At 28.7% G+C, this 18,711-nt stretch overlaps 1 protein-coding gene, 1 long non-coding RNA gene and 1 pseudogene across 2 annotated transcripts; 1 reads left to right on the forward strand and 2 right to left on the reverse strand.

Moving 5' to 3' along the window:
* Positions 1 to 9,335: 9,335 nt before the first annotated feature.
* On the reverse strand, positions 9,336 to 11,264 carry LOC133037836 (uncharacterized). Its single transcript, XR_009687812.1, has 3 exons — positions 10,701 to 11,264; positions 9,678 to 10,340; positions 9,336 to 9,574 (listed from the first exon to the last, which is right to left on the reverse strand). It is a non-coding gene; the product is annotated as an uncharacterized LOC133037836 (long non-coding RNA).
* A 2,740-nt stretch (positions 11,265 to 14,004) lies between these two features.
* Positions 14,005 to 15,416, forward strand: LOC115717731 (polyadenylate-binding protein 8-like; annotated as a pseudogene).
* Positions 15,417 to 16,379: 963 nt separating this feature from the next.
* Positions 16,380 to 17,576, reverse strand: LOC115717738 (uncharacterized). Its single transcript, XM_061116279.1, has 2 exons — positions 16,676 to 17,576; positions 16,380 to 16,558 (listed from the first exon to the last, which is right to left on the reverse strand). Exons 1-2 carry the CDS (start codon positions 17,574 to 17,576, stop codon positions 16,380 to 16,382), a joined length of 1,080 nt encoding a protein of 359 aa, XP_060972262.1.
* Positions 17,577 to 18,711: the final 1,135 nt, after the last annotated feature.

Consider the following 18,711-nt stretch of genomic DNA (forward strand, 5'->3'; position numbering starts at 1 on the left):
TATTAAGTTGTTTTGTTGATTAGAATGTTGGTAAAATGTTAAATATTTTTAATAAAAAAAGTTGAGGGGAAAAGTTTTTGGTAAAGCAATAAGGGTATTAACTAATATTTTCCCCTTTTAATTAACTTTTGCTCTTTATTTTCTTTGAAAAATAAAAATCCACATTGAACCTCTCAAATGAAAGAAAAAAAAAATAAAAAAAGAAGGATTTTATGTGTTTATTTTGTTAATGTATTTAGTAACTAATTATAGCTAGTTACTAATTACACAATGTAACTAACTAAGTTTCTCACACAATTTATTCATATTAATTTATAAATTACTCAAATTTTCGTTTTAGATTAGTTCATGTTATTAGGTTGTTTAGTTGATTAGAATGTTGGTAAAATTAAAAAGTTTACATAAATGTGAATATTATTATTTTTTATGTGACCTAACTTCTTATCACTATGTTATAATTAACTAGTTATTTGTATTATGTAAATATTATGAATGGTTATAGTAAGATTTATCCTAATTCTACCGAAATTTTGGCAGCATAACGGCTGTAATTGGATGTTCCCAAAAATTTTACAAGTGCCTAAAATAACAAACAAAACAGATACACAATACAAAATTAATCCACCCATCCGACCGCAGTACATGTATTCGCAGAACCTACTTCACTACGGATGAATATTTAAGATATTCAAACTCAACTAACATGCATTGATAATTAATTATATAATAAGAAAAAGTTAGTTAAAGTATATACCTATAATTGCAAGCCCAAATACGCTACACACAAAATTATGCCGAACCCCTACAATATAAAGAAATACAACGAAATTACAAAATTAATTATTTCATTACTTATAACTAGTTATAAAAAATTGTAACAAGTTACTTAGTTACAAAATTATACATACATATATATAATCAATTATATCTCACACTATTATCTCAAAAAAATAAAATTATATCACACACTAATTCAATTTTAAAATTTTTATTTCTAAACTAATAAAATCACTCCAATGTCATTTTATTCACAATAAATATATATTACAAAAAATATATAAAATACAATTACAAAATTTATTTCCATAAAAAAATATACACACACTATATACACACAATATATACACATATTATATACAAATATTCAATAAAATATACAAATACATATATATACTATACATTGAGGTATAAATTATTACCTAATAACCGCAATCCGACGACCACCGTAAAAAATCCTGACACTATACACATAAAACACAATAATATTACTAATAAAATAAAAAAACTCAAATAATAATTTACAAAAACAAAAAATAAAACAATATACATAATACAAAAAGAATAGAAGCAATATTTATACCTTAAACGAGGTTGAGATTCAACAATTTCTCAAGAAAAATGGGTGGCCGGATTTCAAACCCAAAGTTTACTATTTGGGTTCGGATGACACTCAAAGAGGGTAAAAAATCAAAACTTTTTAGGTGTATGTTATTAAGTATCGAAAATGAAGGATTTTAAAAAAAATGGGCTCAAATGGTTGAGAAATGGGGGAGATATGGTTGAGAAAAGAGGGTTCAGCGAGGGTTTTCTAGGTTGTTTTCTCTCTGGTTTGCTGGGTTTGTTAAGTGAAGTGAAGGAGGAAGACGAAGCTGCTGTATATGTATCAAGGTCGACCCTATGGCGTCGGTTCCTTCATAGGAACCGACGGCATAGGGTACACGTGTCAGCAAACCGTGTACCCTATGCCGTCGGTTCACTTGCGGCAGAACCGACGCCATAGGGTCCTTCAGAAAAAAAAATAATAATTAATTTCCAACCGCCTCTAAATGGTATAATGTAATTTTATACTTACGGTTTTTATCAAAAAACCGCCTCTAAATGTCAATTTCGAACATAGCGTGTATTTTCACACCCTTTAGCTTCCCTTTTTATAAATAGGGTTGAAAAAATTGCCTCTAAAGGCTAACATTGTAGTAGTGAACGGTGTTTTTCTTTTTCTTTTTTTTTTTTAAATAAATAGCATTATAAATGTTATTAATGATGACTTAAAAAGATTGATGATATTATTTCAATTAAAATAAATTTAATGAGATTTTATTATAAATTTATTGCGTATTATTATTATTATTATAAAATAAAATTAAAAAAAATATTATATATAGAGGCTTTGGGGTCAATGCATTAGACAAGTGAAAGAGTTTTTTCTCTTTACTTTGATTTTGGTTCTCTCTCTCTCTCTCATTAGCACATTTTCTTTTTGGTTTATTTACTTTTTTTCTTCATCATAATTTAGGAAACTAAATAAATAAATTTTCATTTTCATTTTCATATATAAATTGTTGATTTGCATATAATCTCAATATTTACTTTTATAGTGTTTGATTCTAATTTTATTGTGTTTTTTTTTTTTTTGCTACTAACTAATTAATTTTACTGTGTTTCGATTAATTGCAGGAAATGATTTTTATTATTTGTCATAATTTGTTTTGTAATGGTTTAAGAAAAATCTTATGTAAATAGTGATTTAATAATTTAATACATTTTTCTTCTTCAAAAAATAATTTAATACATTTACATATAGGTGGAGAAATTTTGAAACGAGCATTTGAAATTCTTGAAGAAAAATCACAGAATAAACTTTCAGCAAGGTATATCATTTAGAATTATAATTTTCTATATTATTCAAATTAGATTAATTATGCTTTATAAGTAAAGTTATTAATTATTTTATAAAAAAATACATTATTTATGCTTCATCACATTTATTCTTTTTTTTTTTGAACAATATTGTAATTATAATTATTGTTCAAACCTTCTTTTATCACAAATGTCAATGGCATAATAAGGCATGACTTAATTGAAATTATTAATTTATAAAAATAGAGAAAATATACAAGATATATCTATAAATTTGTATCAGTACTCAAGCAAATTAGAGAGTGATTTATATTATTATTTTAAGATATTATTATTAACTATAAAGAAAAGTTTGTCAATTATTATGGTGCGATAATAATTATAGAAGAACAACTTACATGAGTTTTTTTGTTTTATTTATTAGTTTTTTTTTTTTTGTATTTATGTATCTTTAAATTTTGTCTGTATGATTTAATTATATTTTCTATTTTTCTAATCTCATTTAATTATTATTATTTGTCTTTTGATGAAATCTTATTTAATTAGGGAAATTTGATTTTTTATGCTTACATTTGGTTAAATTTTTTTTTCTAAACAAATAATAACTAATATTTGTAAGATATGACAACTTTTATGATATTCCTAAAATACCCCCATTTATATCACCCCATTTACACCATCGGACCACCCATCGGGCCACCCATCGGACCACCCCATCGGGCCACCATCAGACCACCCATCGGACTACCATCGGACCAAATCTGCTACCAATTTTTTTTTTATGTTTTTGTACATACAAAAACAGCATCAGGTGACCATCGGACCACCATCGGACCCCATCGGACTATCAATTTTTTTTTTTTTTATGTTTTTGCACTAAAAAAGAGTATGGAAAATTTGAGAGGGGTATTTTTGGGTTTTAGATAAAGTGGTCATATATTTTCAATGGTGATATGTATTAGTTTAGAAATAAAATATTAGGTATATGTAAGTATAGAAAATCAAATTTCCCTTTAATTATTACATGTTAGTTTTTATTTAGATTTTGGAAGTTCAAAACAATTACTGTGTATATAAATGTATTCATGGTTAGTTTTCTTTATTTATTTATTTATTTTTGAGAAATTATAACTTTATTAGATTATTAAAAGATTAGTACAAATTACAATCAAAATTATTTAAAATTTTACCATTCTAAATCACCTTCTCATCTAGCCCTAAAGCTTGAGCTTATACATTCGTGAAACAATTTTAATGTTTTTATCGTCGTCTTTTCTATTTTTCTTTCATATATATATATATACTAGGTAGAAGTTACGTGCCGAGGCACGTAAATATTAGTTTTATTTTAAGATTTTTATATGTGTAATTTTAAAATAAATAATATTCAGAACATAAAGCAGAGTCCAATACTTATTAAAATTAATAATGTAGTGCAAGTAATGAAAGTTTTATATCAAAATATAGACAATAAGAACAATGACTACTACAAAATTTATTAGGTAATTTATCTAGTTACAGGTATACACTTTTGATATTTTTTTCTCTGTAAGCTTAGCACCATCCTAACGAGTTGGTAGCCCAAGAATAGTATAGTGATCTATATCAACATCCATATCTAATGCTGAAAATTAGAAAATATGCAGCAAATTAGAATAGTCTACAATGTTCAATCAAAACATAAACAAAAAAAATTCAGACAAAAGGGTGCTTGTTATTATCATATTAGGATTACTTGGTAAATTGCAAAAGAATAAATGAAAAGGAAAAATAAAATTACACGAAATATAAATATATAGAATATATAAATGTATGTATAATAATTTGAGGTTTATAATTATGATCCTAAATTAGCAAGAACAACAGATAATGAAGCTATCCAATCAAAAATACAAATTGAAAGAAGCATCAGTTTCATTTGATCAATTCCAGCCAAAATTTCAGATTTTTTTTTAAACTAATAATGTTAATACTTGAGTCTTGAAATATAATTAAAATTCTAATGACAAAGTAGTACATTTATACTTTATAAACCAAAAATAAAAAGATAACAAACTCAAAATTCAAAATTTGCTAAAAGGACTCAAAATGCAAAAAGCCCCCATAAGCATTTTAATCTCTATTTGATCAAAAGTTTTCTATGTTTAGTTTACTCAACTAACTTACTTTCTTTGATTAGCTTTCACCTTAGTTTATCCTCCACTCTTCTTCAACTTCTTCTTCTTCTTGAAACATCCTACGAAGAAACATCATGCAAGTTTGCTTTTCTGTTCAAATCAATTGGCACACATTTACCAAATGGTTCGCACAAACTATAAATCATTTCAGACTTTTCTACCTCTGTCAGGGTAACCTGTAACCTGCCCAGGAACTTATATAAAACAACAGTATGACTAATCCCATCCCTTACCTCCCACTTACTTCAAATGAAAATCTAAAACTATTGTAACTGTTATTCAATTATGACAAGATAGATAAAGGAATCCGCACAGAGTTCATATCATGCAAATGGATAAATACCTTAATAGTTGCAAATTCAAATTTTACCACTTGTCTGTCAAGCATCTGTTTAGGAGTAAAGAAAAGAAAAACAAATCTTTATTAGCACTATGGTGAGAGAGGTTCTGTCAAAAAAGAAATTCCAGAATTTAACTAACCCTTTTAATTAGAAAAATAATTAAGAATTATAAAGACATGAATGACAAAAACAGCTTATATGGGCAACTCATAAGCTTAAAAGCTTTGTCAATCAATTACAGAATTCAAATGCTCAACAGAATACTAAAAATTTCATGATTATTCAAAAGGTCAAACATAGTAGATAATATTAAGTTGACACAACCTTAGGGTCACCTGCAGGGACCTCCAAACGGCAGTTGCATCCCTTGGGTTGAATCTCACCAGCAAACTGAACTTCATTATTTCTGCCAAAACAAAAATAGAGTCATCTTTCACATTAAAAAGCTTGTAAAGCAGAGTACCTATTTTCCCTCATTGAAAACAAATTCTCCAAATTGAGATTTTACCTCTCCCCGCAATGTGTACACTCAAATGCAGATAATAGAATCTGTAAACGAATCCAAAGAAAAAAAAAACATATTTAACAATAATGATAATAACAATAAGCTAAGAAGGAAAAGAACCAATTTTTCTTGAATACATACCTTTCAGAAGTGCGGAATCACAGTAAACAAAAATTTGGTTGTACCCTAGTGACAAAACAAAACCCAAATATTTGAAAAATAACAAGGAAAATTTATTGAAATATATATATAAATATTTGAGTTGTTACGCTTAAATGACCTCTGGCGAGCAGTTGCAGCATGGATGGGGGTTGGGGTAGGATGTGCATGTTTCTGAGTAGGGGCAGTTGTGGGTGCCACAGCCACAGTGGTTCCAGAACTCTGCAGCATTAATGCAGATTCCATTATTCGGTGTTATAAGAACACATATTGAAATTTAAGAGGATTAGTATATTAACATTCAACAACGCAATAATAATCTTCTCTTTTTTCCACTTTCATAAACAGTGATCAAAGTTCTAAACAATCTTCTTCTATTATTTACAAATCCGACACTGCTTTAGCCAAATAAATTTGAAATTAAAGAACCCTTAATTATAGACCTCTAAGGCTATACACAGTGCTAAGAAAGAAACTCACGATTACAAACCTAACCTCAACTGGGTTAGGAAGATAGCACAATCATACTTGTTTCTCATTGAATCAAAATCCAACATTAAATATATCAAAAGCCCGAATGAGATTATAAATAAGAAACGAAAAACAAACGTACCTGCGAAATCGAAACGGATGACAATCCATCCGATAATGCTTTCAAGGAATCAGAAGATGATTTGGCCGAAGCTCTAACAGACTCTAATTCAGGCCATGAATCAGCCCCCATGACCGTTTCAACCTCCGCAATCCCATTCGATGGCATGTTGCACGCAGGCCGTTTACCCGCATTGCCGTTGGGACCAGTGCCACTCTCAGAGCTCTCAACCCCAGCCTCCTCCACAAGAGAAGGAGAAGAAGATGCAGACGGCGGTGGAGAAGAAGATGCAGACGGCGGTGGAGAAGAAGATGAAGAAAAAGGACCACCACCAGCAGTAGCAGCAACCGTCGCGGTGACTACTTGCTCCGTTACAGCCGAAGTCGAAGAAGGAGATAACTACAGCGCTGAAAGCAATTACAATTTTTTAGGAAATTAGGTTTACTATCGTTTTAATTTTAATATTTTTTTATTTCTTTTTTTGATTTCATAAAAAATAATAAAAAAATTAAACAACATCTAATCTATTAACACGGTTTGTTAATAGTGGTTTTAGATGATTTTTTTTTTTAATTTAAAAAAAGATTGTTTAATTTTTTGGATTTAATTATTGGGTTTATTTTTTGAAATTTCAATGAAACAGTGTAAAGATTATTTAATTTTTTTGGTTTAATTATTGGGTTTATTTTTTGAAATTTGAATGTAGCCGTGTAAAAAAATTTCAAAAATTGTAGAATTTGTTAGAGAGATATGTGGGTAAGATATTTTTTTTTAATTTAAAAAAGATTGTTTAATTTTTTGGGTTTAATTATTGGGTTTATTTATTTGTTAACGTTTAACGTTAACAGTCTGTTAAGTTAATCGTGTAAGGCTAAATAAAAAAAGAATCGTTAAACTAAAAATCGTTAAACCAAGAATTGCCGTTAGATAGGCACTTTTAATATATAAAGATATATATATAAATATATATATTATGTTTATTATAAGTTATTTGTAGCCACCTAAAAAATTAGGAATATTTATATAAGTACCTAAAAAGATTAAAAAAAATTTAGAAAATACGGATTTATATATATACTAGGTGAATGTACGTGCCGAGCCACGTATTGCTAGTTTTATTTAAGATTTTGGTCTTTTTAAGATTTTGTATTTTATTTTAAAGATTACAAATTTTTTGTTTGAAAAAACTAAATATTTATATTTGAAATATTATTTAATAATGTATTAAAAATAATATTAGTGTAATTATAAAATTGTAAATAAATTTATTATTGGAGTAGTAGATTATTCTATTTAGTTCTTTTTTTAACATAGCATTGTAATGTAAGTTTATATCTATAAATATTCTGTAAAGTGTTAATATTATATGAACATCTCCATTTATAAAGCTAAAAAGTAGGTCAATGAGAGAAGTGGTATATCTGCAATCACACAAAGATAGAAGTGGTATTTCTGCTTCTTATGCTTATCCAGAGAAAACATTAGATAACGTGAGGTTAACTTTAATCTATAAAGATGTGGCTAAAATGATTTTTTTAATTTAAAAATAGATTATTAATATTTAAAAGATTGTTTAATTTTTTGGGTTTAATTATTGAGTTTATTTGTTAACGTGAGATCAAACTAATCGTTAAATTTAACAGAATATTATTTTACTTTTAAGTATATTCTGTTAAACCAAAAAATTAGGCATTTTTAATATATAAAGATATATATTTCAATATTTTTATTGATTTGAATTATCTTTTTGAAGAAGTACGACTATTTATTTTTTACATTGTTATTCACAACAACATTAATACTATATTTTTATCAAAAAAAAAAAAAAACATTAATACTATATTGTTTGTACGCTGTTTTATATTTTTATTATATTGTTAACACATTTTTCATATTGTTTTTATTGGACTTCCTGAAAATATAATTAAAGAAATTTATATATAAAAAAAAAAAAAAGCATAGCACGTAAGAATGTAAGATAAATATTATTTTAAGCTTTTTGTGTGAATTTCTATAGTTTAATATTTTCTTTTGATGGACATAAATAACTTTTAGTTGTTATGGTCAAATGTTCATATAAATTTCTCATATTATATATTTTATTTTAAAAAAAATCATTAATGAAATAAATATATTACATATATAATTTTTTTTTATTACACAATAAAAATAAAGAAAAATGATTTATTTAGACAATTATCAAACAACAATTATGATTTATATTATGACACTTATTCAAAAAATATTATAACTACTTAAAATATGATTTTCCCTAAAAATATAAAGAAAAAAAATTAAATAGCCAAAAATCAAACTATTTTATTTTAATATGTGTATTATTAGTGACTATTAATTTGGTTTTAAAAAGTAGTGATCATCAATTTCTAAGAAAAAAATACACCTCAACAATTTTTTTCAAAAGATATTTTAATAAATTAATTATTAATAATTAAAAAAAAAAATCTATATATGTAAGACTAAGAATGATAAGATAGATCATATTTTTTCAATGCATTTTTATTATTTTTTAATAACTTCAATTTTTTTTATGATCTAACTTTATAAAAAACTCACATTTAAAAAATATTATAATTTTTTATATGTAAACTGTAAATAAACTTTTTATTTGTCTAATAATTAATTAGTATTTTACTAATTTAATATTTTTTAAAAACGTAAATTTTTTTTAATAATGTATATAGATTATAATTTTTTAAGACCGCGCAACGCGGGGCTTTTGTTTCCTAATTTTAATATAAATTTAATATTTCTATCCTTTCACAAAAGAAATAATCATTCACAAAATCACAATTGAGAATGAGATACATCCAAACATATATGTAAAAAGTAACACAACCACACAAAAATAAAAATAATAAGAGACAAGACTCTCATGATGGATATTGATATATAAAATAAAAATATATAATAAAATATAATAATCATTTTATTGAAAATATTTAATAATAATGTAAATTATTATTGGATTAACAATAACAATGACAGACATGATCACCGCCTTATATTTTGCATTTTCCTCCATCTCCATAACGACAATCACTACAATCTAATTTGCATTGACTCTCATTACGAGGACAATTACCATTTTTAAAACTCTTGCAGCAATCGTGACCTCCATTCTTTTGACCTTCACATTCAAAGACTGTACAGAAAAAATATACTATTAATAACTAGTAATGAAAATTTTATATAGAGTAATTTGCGGCATAAATACTTAAGTTTTATGCCGAGTAGCAGATAAATACCTAAGTCGTATTTTTGGCGGTAAAAATACCTTCCGTTACACTCTTGGAACTTCCGTAGGTACCTCTCCGTTAATTGGCAAATCAGTTACTGCGTGGCAGTTCCTGATAGGTCCATGTAATTTAATTTTTATTTTTTCTAACAATTTTTAAAAATTTTAAAAAATATATATATTTAAAAATTAAAAAAAATATATATATTTAAAAATTAAAAAAAAAATAAATAATTAAAAATAAACATATGTTTTCCCTTTTCTCTTCTACAATCTCTCTCTCCTCTCGACTTCATCTCCTTCGATCTCCATCTCATTTTTCCATTAATAACCATATCATAATACAAGAATTCAAAATCATCAAATCCTCATCTTACCAACATGTTTTCCTTTTTTGTTCTCTCTCTTTTTCTTTTACACTCTCTCTTGAACAGTTAACAAAAACCCAAAAAAATGAGTATGAACAGTGAACACAATCCTAAAACAAATTCAAAAAATTGGAATGAGCCTAAAAAAAACTTCTGCACAAATTTAAAAAATATTTTGGCACTAAACCTCATCACACCATATTATATTTTGGCACTAAAATTACACTATCCCATCCTTATCTTCTTCTCCATCTTTTTTTTTTTTTAACAGTATCTTCTTCTCCATCTTAGATTGACTTAGAACCCTAAAAATAAAAACATGAATTAGAACCCAGAAAAAAAAATTGATTTCATAAACTATATAAAATTTGTTTAATACATCCATTAAACCTAAACAAACCCAGTATTTGCCAAGAACAAAAAAAATTAGGATTTGAAGTCAAAACTAAATATTGCAAACAAAATACAAACCAAACAATCAGATCTAAGCCAAAATCCAGATTCCGAAACTCTTGAACCAAGTAGATCAGATCTAAGCCAAAACCCCGATTCTGAAACTCTTGAACCAAGTAGATGAAGAGCAAATGTCTATTAAGTCTACGCCCAAGCCAAAACCTCCAAAAACACATAAATAAAAACTCAAACCGAGAGCACAAACTACAAACCTTAATGAATGATTTAGGGTCTTCCTATGATTTGGGCACAATGAAAGAAATAAAGAAGATGGCCCCTGATTTGCAAGCTGTTGAGAAGAGAGGAAAAAGAGGATGGTGATATGATATTGGAAATATCATTCATACGTATAAAGTTAGATTTTGTGAAGCATCTCTTAATTCTCATTTGAGAAAGAGTGACAACTCTACTGTGTTGGTATTAGTTGAGTTTTCTTTATTTTAAGCGTAATGCATAGAAGCATTACATACCCTTAAGAGATTTTTTGGTGGATGATATCAGTTTTTAGCGTGATTTATACATGATAGTGAGATATGGTATGTGAAATAGGGCTGTTGTTGGTGAAGAGAAAGAAGACGATGACGATGGGGGGTGTTCTCTGGTTTGCACCTCTGGTTCTCATAAGACGATGAGGGAAAAGAAGTTGACCCCCTGAATCGCAGAAGAGAAGGGGGAGAAGAATGGGATTTTAGTCTTCTCAGATTTTCTAGGTTTGGAATTTAATTTTGTATTTAATTTAATTTTAAGTGTTTATGTTTAATTATTTTGTATTCTCACGGTTATATGATTTTTATTATTGATTGGTTTTGTATGAATTAGATTTTAAGTTTTATGCGTTTGTTAATTTTGTAATTTTTTTTAATTTTAAAAAATAAGTTTTATTTAATTTTTAAATATATAATAATTAATGATAAAAAAATGATTATATTTATTTTTGTTTATTTTTTATATTTTTAAAATTATTTTTAAACATTTAAATAATAAATAAAAAAATTAATGACATGGACCAATGAACGAGTGACAAGTAGACACTAACCTGGCACATAACGGAGAGGTATCTACGGAAGTTCTAAGAGTGTAACGGAAGGTATTTTTACTGCTAAAAATACGACTTAGGTATTTATCTACTACTCGGCATAAGATTTAAGTATTTATGCCGCAAATTACTCTTTTATATATCATAGAATCATAATTATAGTATATATTTTACGTCTTTTCAAATCATTCATTTTTAAAAAAATAAACAAACGTGCATTGATATAGACTTCATGACCATGAGAATTTTATTGGAGAACATATTTGCGGTTAAAGCACATTAATTTTACGAGTTTGTAACACTTAACCACAAGAATTAAAATTTTGGCGGCTAAACTACTTAAACTCTGGTTGCATTTTGCTCTACATACCTCCGTCCAAAAATCTCAGTTAAGTGTCACGGTAGATTGTCCACGTGTACACACTTGTACACGTAGTAAGTTTTTAATGGTCCACGTAATATTAATTTTAAAAAAATAATTATAAATATTAAAATAATTTAAAAATCAGAAAAAAAAATATTTTTTTTCTTTTTTACTTTTTTTTTTAATTTAAAAAAATTAAAAAAAATTTTTATTTTTTATTTTTTTTTCTTTTTCTTCTTCTTTCTTCTTCTGCAGAAAGAAAAAAAAAGTAAAAGAAAAATTAATTTTTTAAAGATATTCCTTAGATTACTCGTAGACTTTGCACCATGAACAACTAATCAACCATGGTCTTCCTCACTTGTCCCACCTTTCCCCCATTTCTACGCTCTTACTTTCTCTCTCTCTCTCTAACTCTTTATCCTTTCTCTTTCATCACTTCCAATCGAGCCACCATAGATGTACACCTCCAACTCATCTTCATCATCTCAAAAGCCTATCGGACAGCCGCTAACCGGTCTTACCCGGTACGGTTCTGCTCCAGTTCCCTACTAGCTACGGCGATGGACTCCGTTATTGGACCCGACCGCGAGTTCAACACGCTCAGATTGCCAGTACTCGGCGGACACGACTTCTCGGGCGACTCCTCCTCCATTACCTTCGATTCCAGCTGCAAAGTCAACTCCTCTTTGCATAGATCGCATGGACTCAACGAGATAGCGGCCAGGATTGGATCCTCTTCTTCGTCGTCTTCCTCTTCAGCTTCAGTTTCAGCTTCGGCTTCTCCTTCTTCGTCTTTGGTACGCCAGCGGAGCTCCCCTGCTGACTTCTTCAGCCATCTCAGTAACGTTGTTACTGATAAAAATGGTATATTAGATATTTCTGCAGAAAAAAGAAGAAGAAAGAAGAAGAAAAAGAAAAAAAAAAAGTAAAAAAAAATTAATTTTTTATTTTTTATTTTTTTTTAAATTAAAAAAAGAAAAGAAGATTTTTTTTTTCTTTTTTTCTAATTTTTTAATTTTTTTAATTTTTATTATTATTTTTTAAAATTAATATTACGTGGACCACTAAAAACTTGCCGTGTACAAGTGTGTACACGTGGACAGTCCACCATGTCACTTAACTGTGATTTTTAGACGGCAGAGTAAAACAGAACCAAGATTTAGGTAGTTTAGCCGTCAAAATTTCGATTTTTATAGTTAAGTATTACAAATCGTAAAGTTAAAATTAAATTGGTTTAGCCGCCAATATCCCCTGAATAAATAATCGGTCACTTTAGAGTCTAAATATATATCATTCCTTGTTTTTATTTTTTGATTTTTAATTACTTATTATATTTTAATTTTCAATTATTTATTTCTAGAAAATGATCGTATTATATCTTTAAAACTCTACTTTTGCCAAATAGGCCTCATTGAAGCACACGTGTATGCTAAAAGCTAAACAACAAAGATAAAATTATTCAGATTAAAAAAACTTTTGCAGAGGAACAAATGTATGTTTTATATTATATATTAATTTAATTAGTAATTTTGAAAGCAATTCAAGAGAAGATGAAGAAAGAAGATCCTGTCCTAAAATAAATAGCAGATATATTGGGTAAGGGAAAACAACATTACCTCATAATTACGTTTTCAACTTATCTGCACAAATCCCTACCATCGTACTTTCCGTCTACCGGCGGCCTACGAACACGCCATGGACGCGCTGTACTGTATCAGAACCTCCCAACATAACTCTAAATGCCTACCATTACACCATTTAAATACTATAATATATTATATTATTACCCACTATTATTTTTTTACCAATTAATTAAAATCATTAAATGAGTAGTTATATTAAAAAAAAAAAAAAAAAAAGATAGACGAATGTTTTTAAAATCTGATATTGTCCTTAACAATATAGGATTATGTATATATCTTTTTTCCAATAGGAGTACTATTTATATGTGGATTATATATAACACTATAGTATATAAACACTCATACGTATTATATAAATTTAGTGCAGTTACTTTCAATATAATAATATCACCTCTATCCTTAATTCTCTTCTTCTCATTTTTTTTCTACGTACGTACCTATACTATAATACAATAAACAAAAAAGTAAAAAAGATGGCGCATGTTCTGCAGGTTGAAAATGGCGTGGGTCAGATGGTGAGGAGCTCACTCTATGTTGGTGATCTCCATCCCTCAGTAAATGAATTACAACTTTTTCAATTGTTTAGCCAAATGGTCCACTCATTTCGGTTCGTGTCTGCAGAGATTTGAGCTCAGGACGATCCCTCGGTTATGGCTATGTTAATTTTAGTAATCCGCAAGATGCTTCTCGAGCATTGAATGTCATGAATTTTCGGGTTGTTAACGGTAAGCCAATTAGAATAATGTATTCTAATCGCGACCCGAGTATTCGAAAGAGTGGAATTGGCAATATATTTATTAAAAATTTGGATAAAGGAATTGACTGCAAAGCTTTACATGAAACATTTTCAAACTTTGGCAACATTTTGTCGTGCAAGATAGCTACTGACGTTTGGGGTCAGTCTAAAGGATACGGTTTTGTTCAATTTGAGATTGAAGAGGCTGCTCAGTGTGTTGTTGAGAAGCTTAACGGGATGTTATTTAATGACAAACAAGTTTTTATTGGACCTTTTGTTCGGAAAGAGAAAAGAAAATTCAACAATGTTTATGTAAAGAACTTTTCTCGATCTTTGAATGAAGATGATTTAAGCAACATTTTTGGTGAATATGGAAGTATTACCAGTGTAGTGGTTATGAGAGATGAAAAAGGAAAATCAAAAGGTTTTGGATTTGTGAACTTTGAAGACGCCGATGATGCATCTCGAGCTGTTGATGGTGTTAATGGAAAGAAGTTTGATGAGAAAGAATGGTATGTTGGGAAGGCCCAGAAAAAATGTGAATGAGAGATGGAATTGAAAGAAAAATTTGAGCATAAAAATGAAAGAGTAAATCAGTCTGTCAATCCTATGTATCCATTGTGTGCTCCAGGTGTTGGACAACAACTATACTATGGTGCTATGATTCCTCCCCAACCTAGGTTTGGGTTTGGGTTTGGGTACAACCAGCAGTTACTCCGAGCTAGAACAAGGCTTGTACAACAAAATGGGCAACCTCCACTTATGCAGCCACAGATGTCCAGTGGTTGTTTGGGTAGTGGCTTAGGCAATTCCACAGCGGAACAACAGAGGAGATTGGTGGGAAACAAGTTGTATCCACTTGTGGAGCAATTGGAGCAAAAAAATGCACCTAAAGTCACTGGCATGCTATTAGAGATGGACCACACACAACTTCTGCACTTGCTCAACTCACCTCATGCCTTGAAAGCCAAAGTTGCTGAAGCTATCGATGTTTTGAGGAATGACAACCTTCTTGTTTCTTAGAGTTTAATTTCTTGGATTATTAGCACCATGCCAATTCAACATCTCAATTTTAAAATTTTCTTTTTAGTTTTTTAGTTTGTGCTCAATGAGCTTTTTTAGTCTTATAAAAGATTCTATTAGGATATAACTCTATCACATAATTTATCATATATAATTATGCAATACATGTAAATTATTTCATTAATTATATGAATTTATTATCCTTCTACTTCTACTTCCAAAAGAAATTAAGTTCATTTTGTTTTGTTTTTTAGTCTATGATTTTAAATATAAAAAGTTACATTTTCATAAATCCAATGGAGCTCTCTTGTGGGTCTTATGAGAAAAAATGTGCACTGCTCTAATTTTGATTCTAATATGTCATTAGATGGAGTCATTTTTTTGACATTTTTTCATCTTTCTCTTCTTTATTTTGAAGAAAATAACATTATAGCTCACCTAATAAGTAAGAGTACTCACAATAGTCTCTTTATAATAGAGATTCTCTAAATTTTTTAGCTAAATATGATAAAAAAAAATGCTCTCATCAATAGAGATGTACTCAAACCAATGCAACTTGCTCTACATATAGAGAATGAATAGTGCATTCCCTAAATTTATTTTAATAATATATAAATAATATTATTATATTTTTTAAAAAAATATCCTCAAGAAACACTTCCCAAGAACAAAAGCGAGAGTTAACAAATTCATTATTTATGTACATTGTATATATGTTCAGAAATTATTATTTTAATAATAGTATGAAAAATAAGAATAATAGTATAGAAAATTGTTTCATGGTGTTACCATTGCTAGTGGTGGTGTTCTTCCCAACATTAATCCGGTTTTGCTACCTAAGAAATCTAAGGCTAGTGAATCTAAGGCTAAACCTACTGCAACCAAATCTCTTAAGAAAGCTAAGACTTAATAAAAGTAAATCGAAATTATTAATTAGGTGTTTTTAGTTCTTGGTTTGAATATGTAAGGGAAATTTAATCTTTCCTCGTAATGATGTGAAATATAAGCTAATTCTTCTAAATATGCTTTGTTTAATTTAATGCTAATTCTTAATTCTTTTTTTTTTTTTTGAATAGTCGAAAATCTTTATTAACCATGAACTTCTGCTACCAAACAAGGCAACAAATCAGTTGGAACATGCTCCAAACTGAAACGACGATCAGGAAATAAAATAGCAGCCTTAGGAAAGTTATGGACCACTAAATTAGCAGATCGTTTAACAAAAAAAATAGAAACATTTGTAAGAGAAGCAAGCAATCTTTTACAATCTGTTACAATCAAACCAAAAGTAGAAAACATGTCTAAGGAACTTCGGATGGCCTGAACCGCAGAAAGACAATCTGATTCAAGAGTGACATTTTGCCACTTCGCTTCTTTGATCTAACTAAGAGCCTCCTTAATTCCCAACACCTCCGCTATGACTGGTTCAACTACACCATAAACCAGAACCGTGCGTCCCTCTATAAGCAAACCGTTGGAATCCCTAGCGACAAGACCAAAGCCATATGATTGATTCCTTTCAAACAAAGCCGCGTCCACATTAATCTTGATGCTATCACTATGCGGAGGACACCAATGCTCATTTCCATCTCCTGCTTGGAAAGCAGAGTAAGATGTATCGGAATCCGACTGACGAGCATTTTTCCATTTATCAAGATACTTTTTTGCAAACTCAACAACGTTATCAGGATGAACAGCTTTTCCATTCCAAACCAGGTCATTTCGGGCTCCCCAAACAGCCCAACAAATAGTCGCCATTAAGCACAATTGATCCGAGGTAGCATGCTGAAACACACCCCAGCACCAGTCCAAAAAACCAGATCTAGGAGTCACCACCGTACCGATACCAACCCGATTCCAACACAGTTTGACAACACGGCAAGTCACCAAATAGTGCAGGACACTCTCCTCTTCTTCCATACAGATGGGACAAAGTAAATTAACATCTACTCTCTTAGTTTTGAGTTGAACCGACGTAGGAAGACATTGTGTACACGCACGCCATAACAGATTACTAACCTTAGAAGGAAGTTTCAGCTTCCATAATTTACTCCAGAAAGCAGCAATCTCTTCATCAAACCAGTTACTTTTTTGCTTCTGCAGGAAATTATATGCTGACTTTACAGAGTACACACCTGAATTTTCAAAAGACCAAAACAGTTGGTCAGATGCAGCAGTATCGGACAGAGGGATACCACAGATTAGAGACTGATCCCTAGCCTCAAACAGGTCAGCAATGATCTCCAAATCCCATCCCGACCCATCCATAGTAAGCAGGTTTGCCATGGTGACATCAACAAGACCAGGGTGAGTTGAAACCACCCAAGGATTGGTCTCATTTGAAAGCCACGGATCCTTCAAAACTGAAATTGAATGCCCATTACCAACACACCAACGAGCTCCTGCACGAACAAGGTCTTGAGCTTCCACAATACTCCGCCAAATGAAACTTGGATTAGACCCAAGTTGGGCATTGAGAAAATTGCCATCCACATAATATCTTAATTATTGATTATGCAACGTTAGTTTTATGAATTGATTCATTCATTTTTTGAATTAAGAAGTAATACCTAGCATAAAAACTAAAATTTAATTAGCAAAATAGGTTAGCATTACTTTTAAGAGGGTAAATAGCAGCATATCAAAAATTTTAAGTTTGTAAAGAGTATAAACTCAATATTTATTTTTAGTAGTATAAGTACTAATATTTGTAAAACTATAATTTTTTTCGATCTAGAAAAAAATATGTTATTTACATTAAATATTTCACTAAGTAAATATATTTTGCTTAAAGATCTCGTATTTTATATTATTTACATTAATAATAAAAAATAACTAATCTATGATGTAATTGTATCATGACTACTAGTACGAATTTAAGATCTTAAAATAATTTAGTAAAATAAAATATTTATGAAATCAATTAAATATTACACATTTTTTTAAAAAATTAAATCACACCAAATGTTTATTAAAATATTATTTTATTTAATATTTATTTTTATTTATATTGTTCTTTTTAGTGTTATATTATTTTTATTTTATTTAGTATTAGTATTTTGTTTTTGTTATTTTGTATTTTTAATATATTTGTGTGTTTTAATCCAATTTTTTTTAGCTATCATTAAACTAAATATTATTATATATTTATATAACATAATTTAAAACCTAATTCTCATCACAATAAAATACAAATCCAACATACATAATAATTATTAGTTAATTTAATTTAACCTAATTCTTACGATAATATAATCAAAATATAACAATACAACACAAATCCAATCCAACCTAATAAGTATAAGTTTTAGCTCTTAATAAACAAGTTCAATACGTCAAATGCAAATATCATATAAATTATAAAATAAATTACTCTTAAGTTTAATTTTTTAAGAAAATAATACATGGTAATTTAGATTTA

The sequence above is a fragment of the Cannabis sativa genome, chromosome 5 (genome assembly GCF_029168945.1).
Source record: "Cannabis sativa cultivar Pink pepper isolate KNU-18-1 chromosome 5, ASM2916894v1, whole genome shotgun sequence".
Taxonomy (NCBI): domain Eukaryota; kingdom Viridiplantae; phylum Streptophyta; class Magnoliopsida; order Rosales; family Cannabaceae; genus Cannabis; species Cannabis sativa.

Coding starts and splice junctions, on each gene's coding strand:
- LOC115717738 (XM_061116279.1), bottom strand. CDS start 17,576: ATGGCAAACCTGCTTACTATGGATGGGTCGGGATGGGATTTGGAGATC. Junction 16,559..16,675: donor GGGAATTAAGGAGGCTCTTA/GTTAGATCAAAG, acceptor TGATTGTAACAG/ATTGTAAAAGATTGCTTGCT.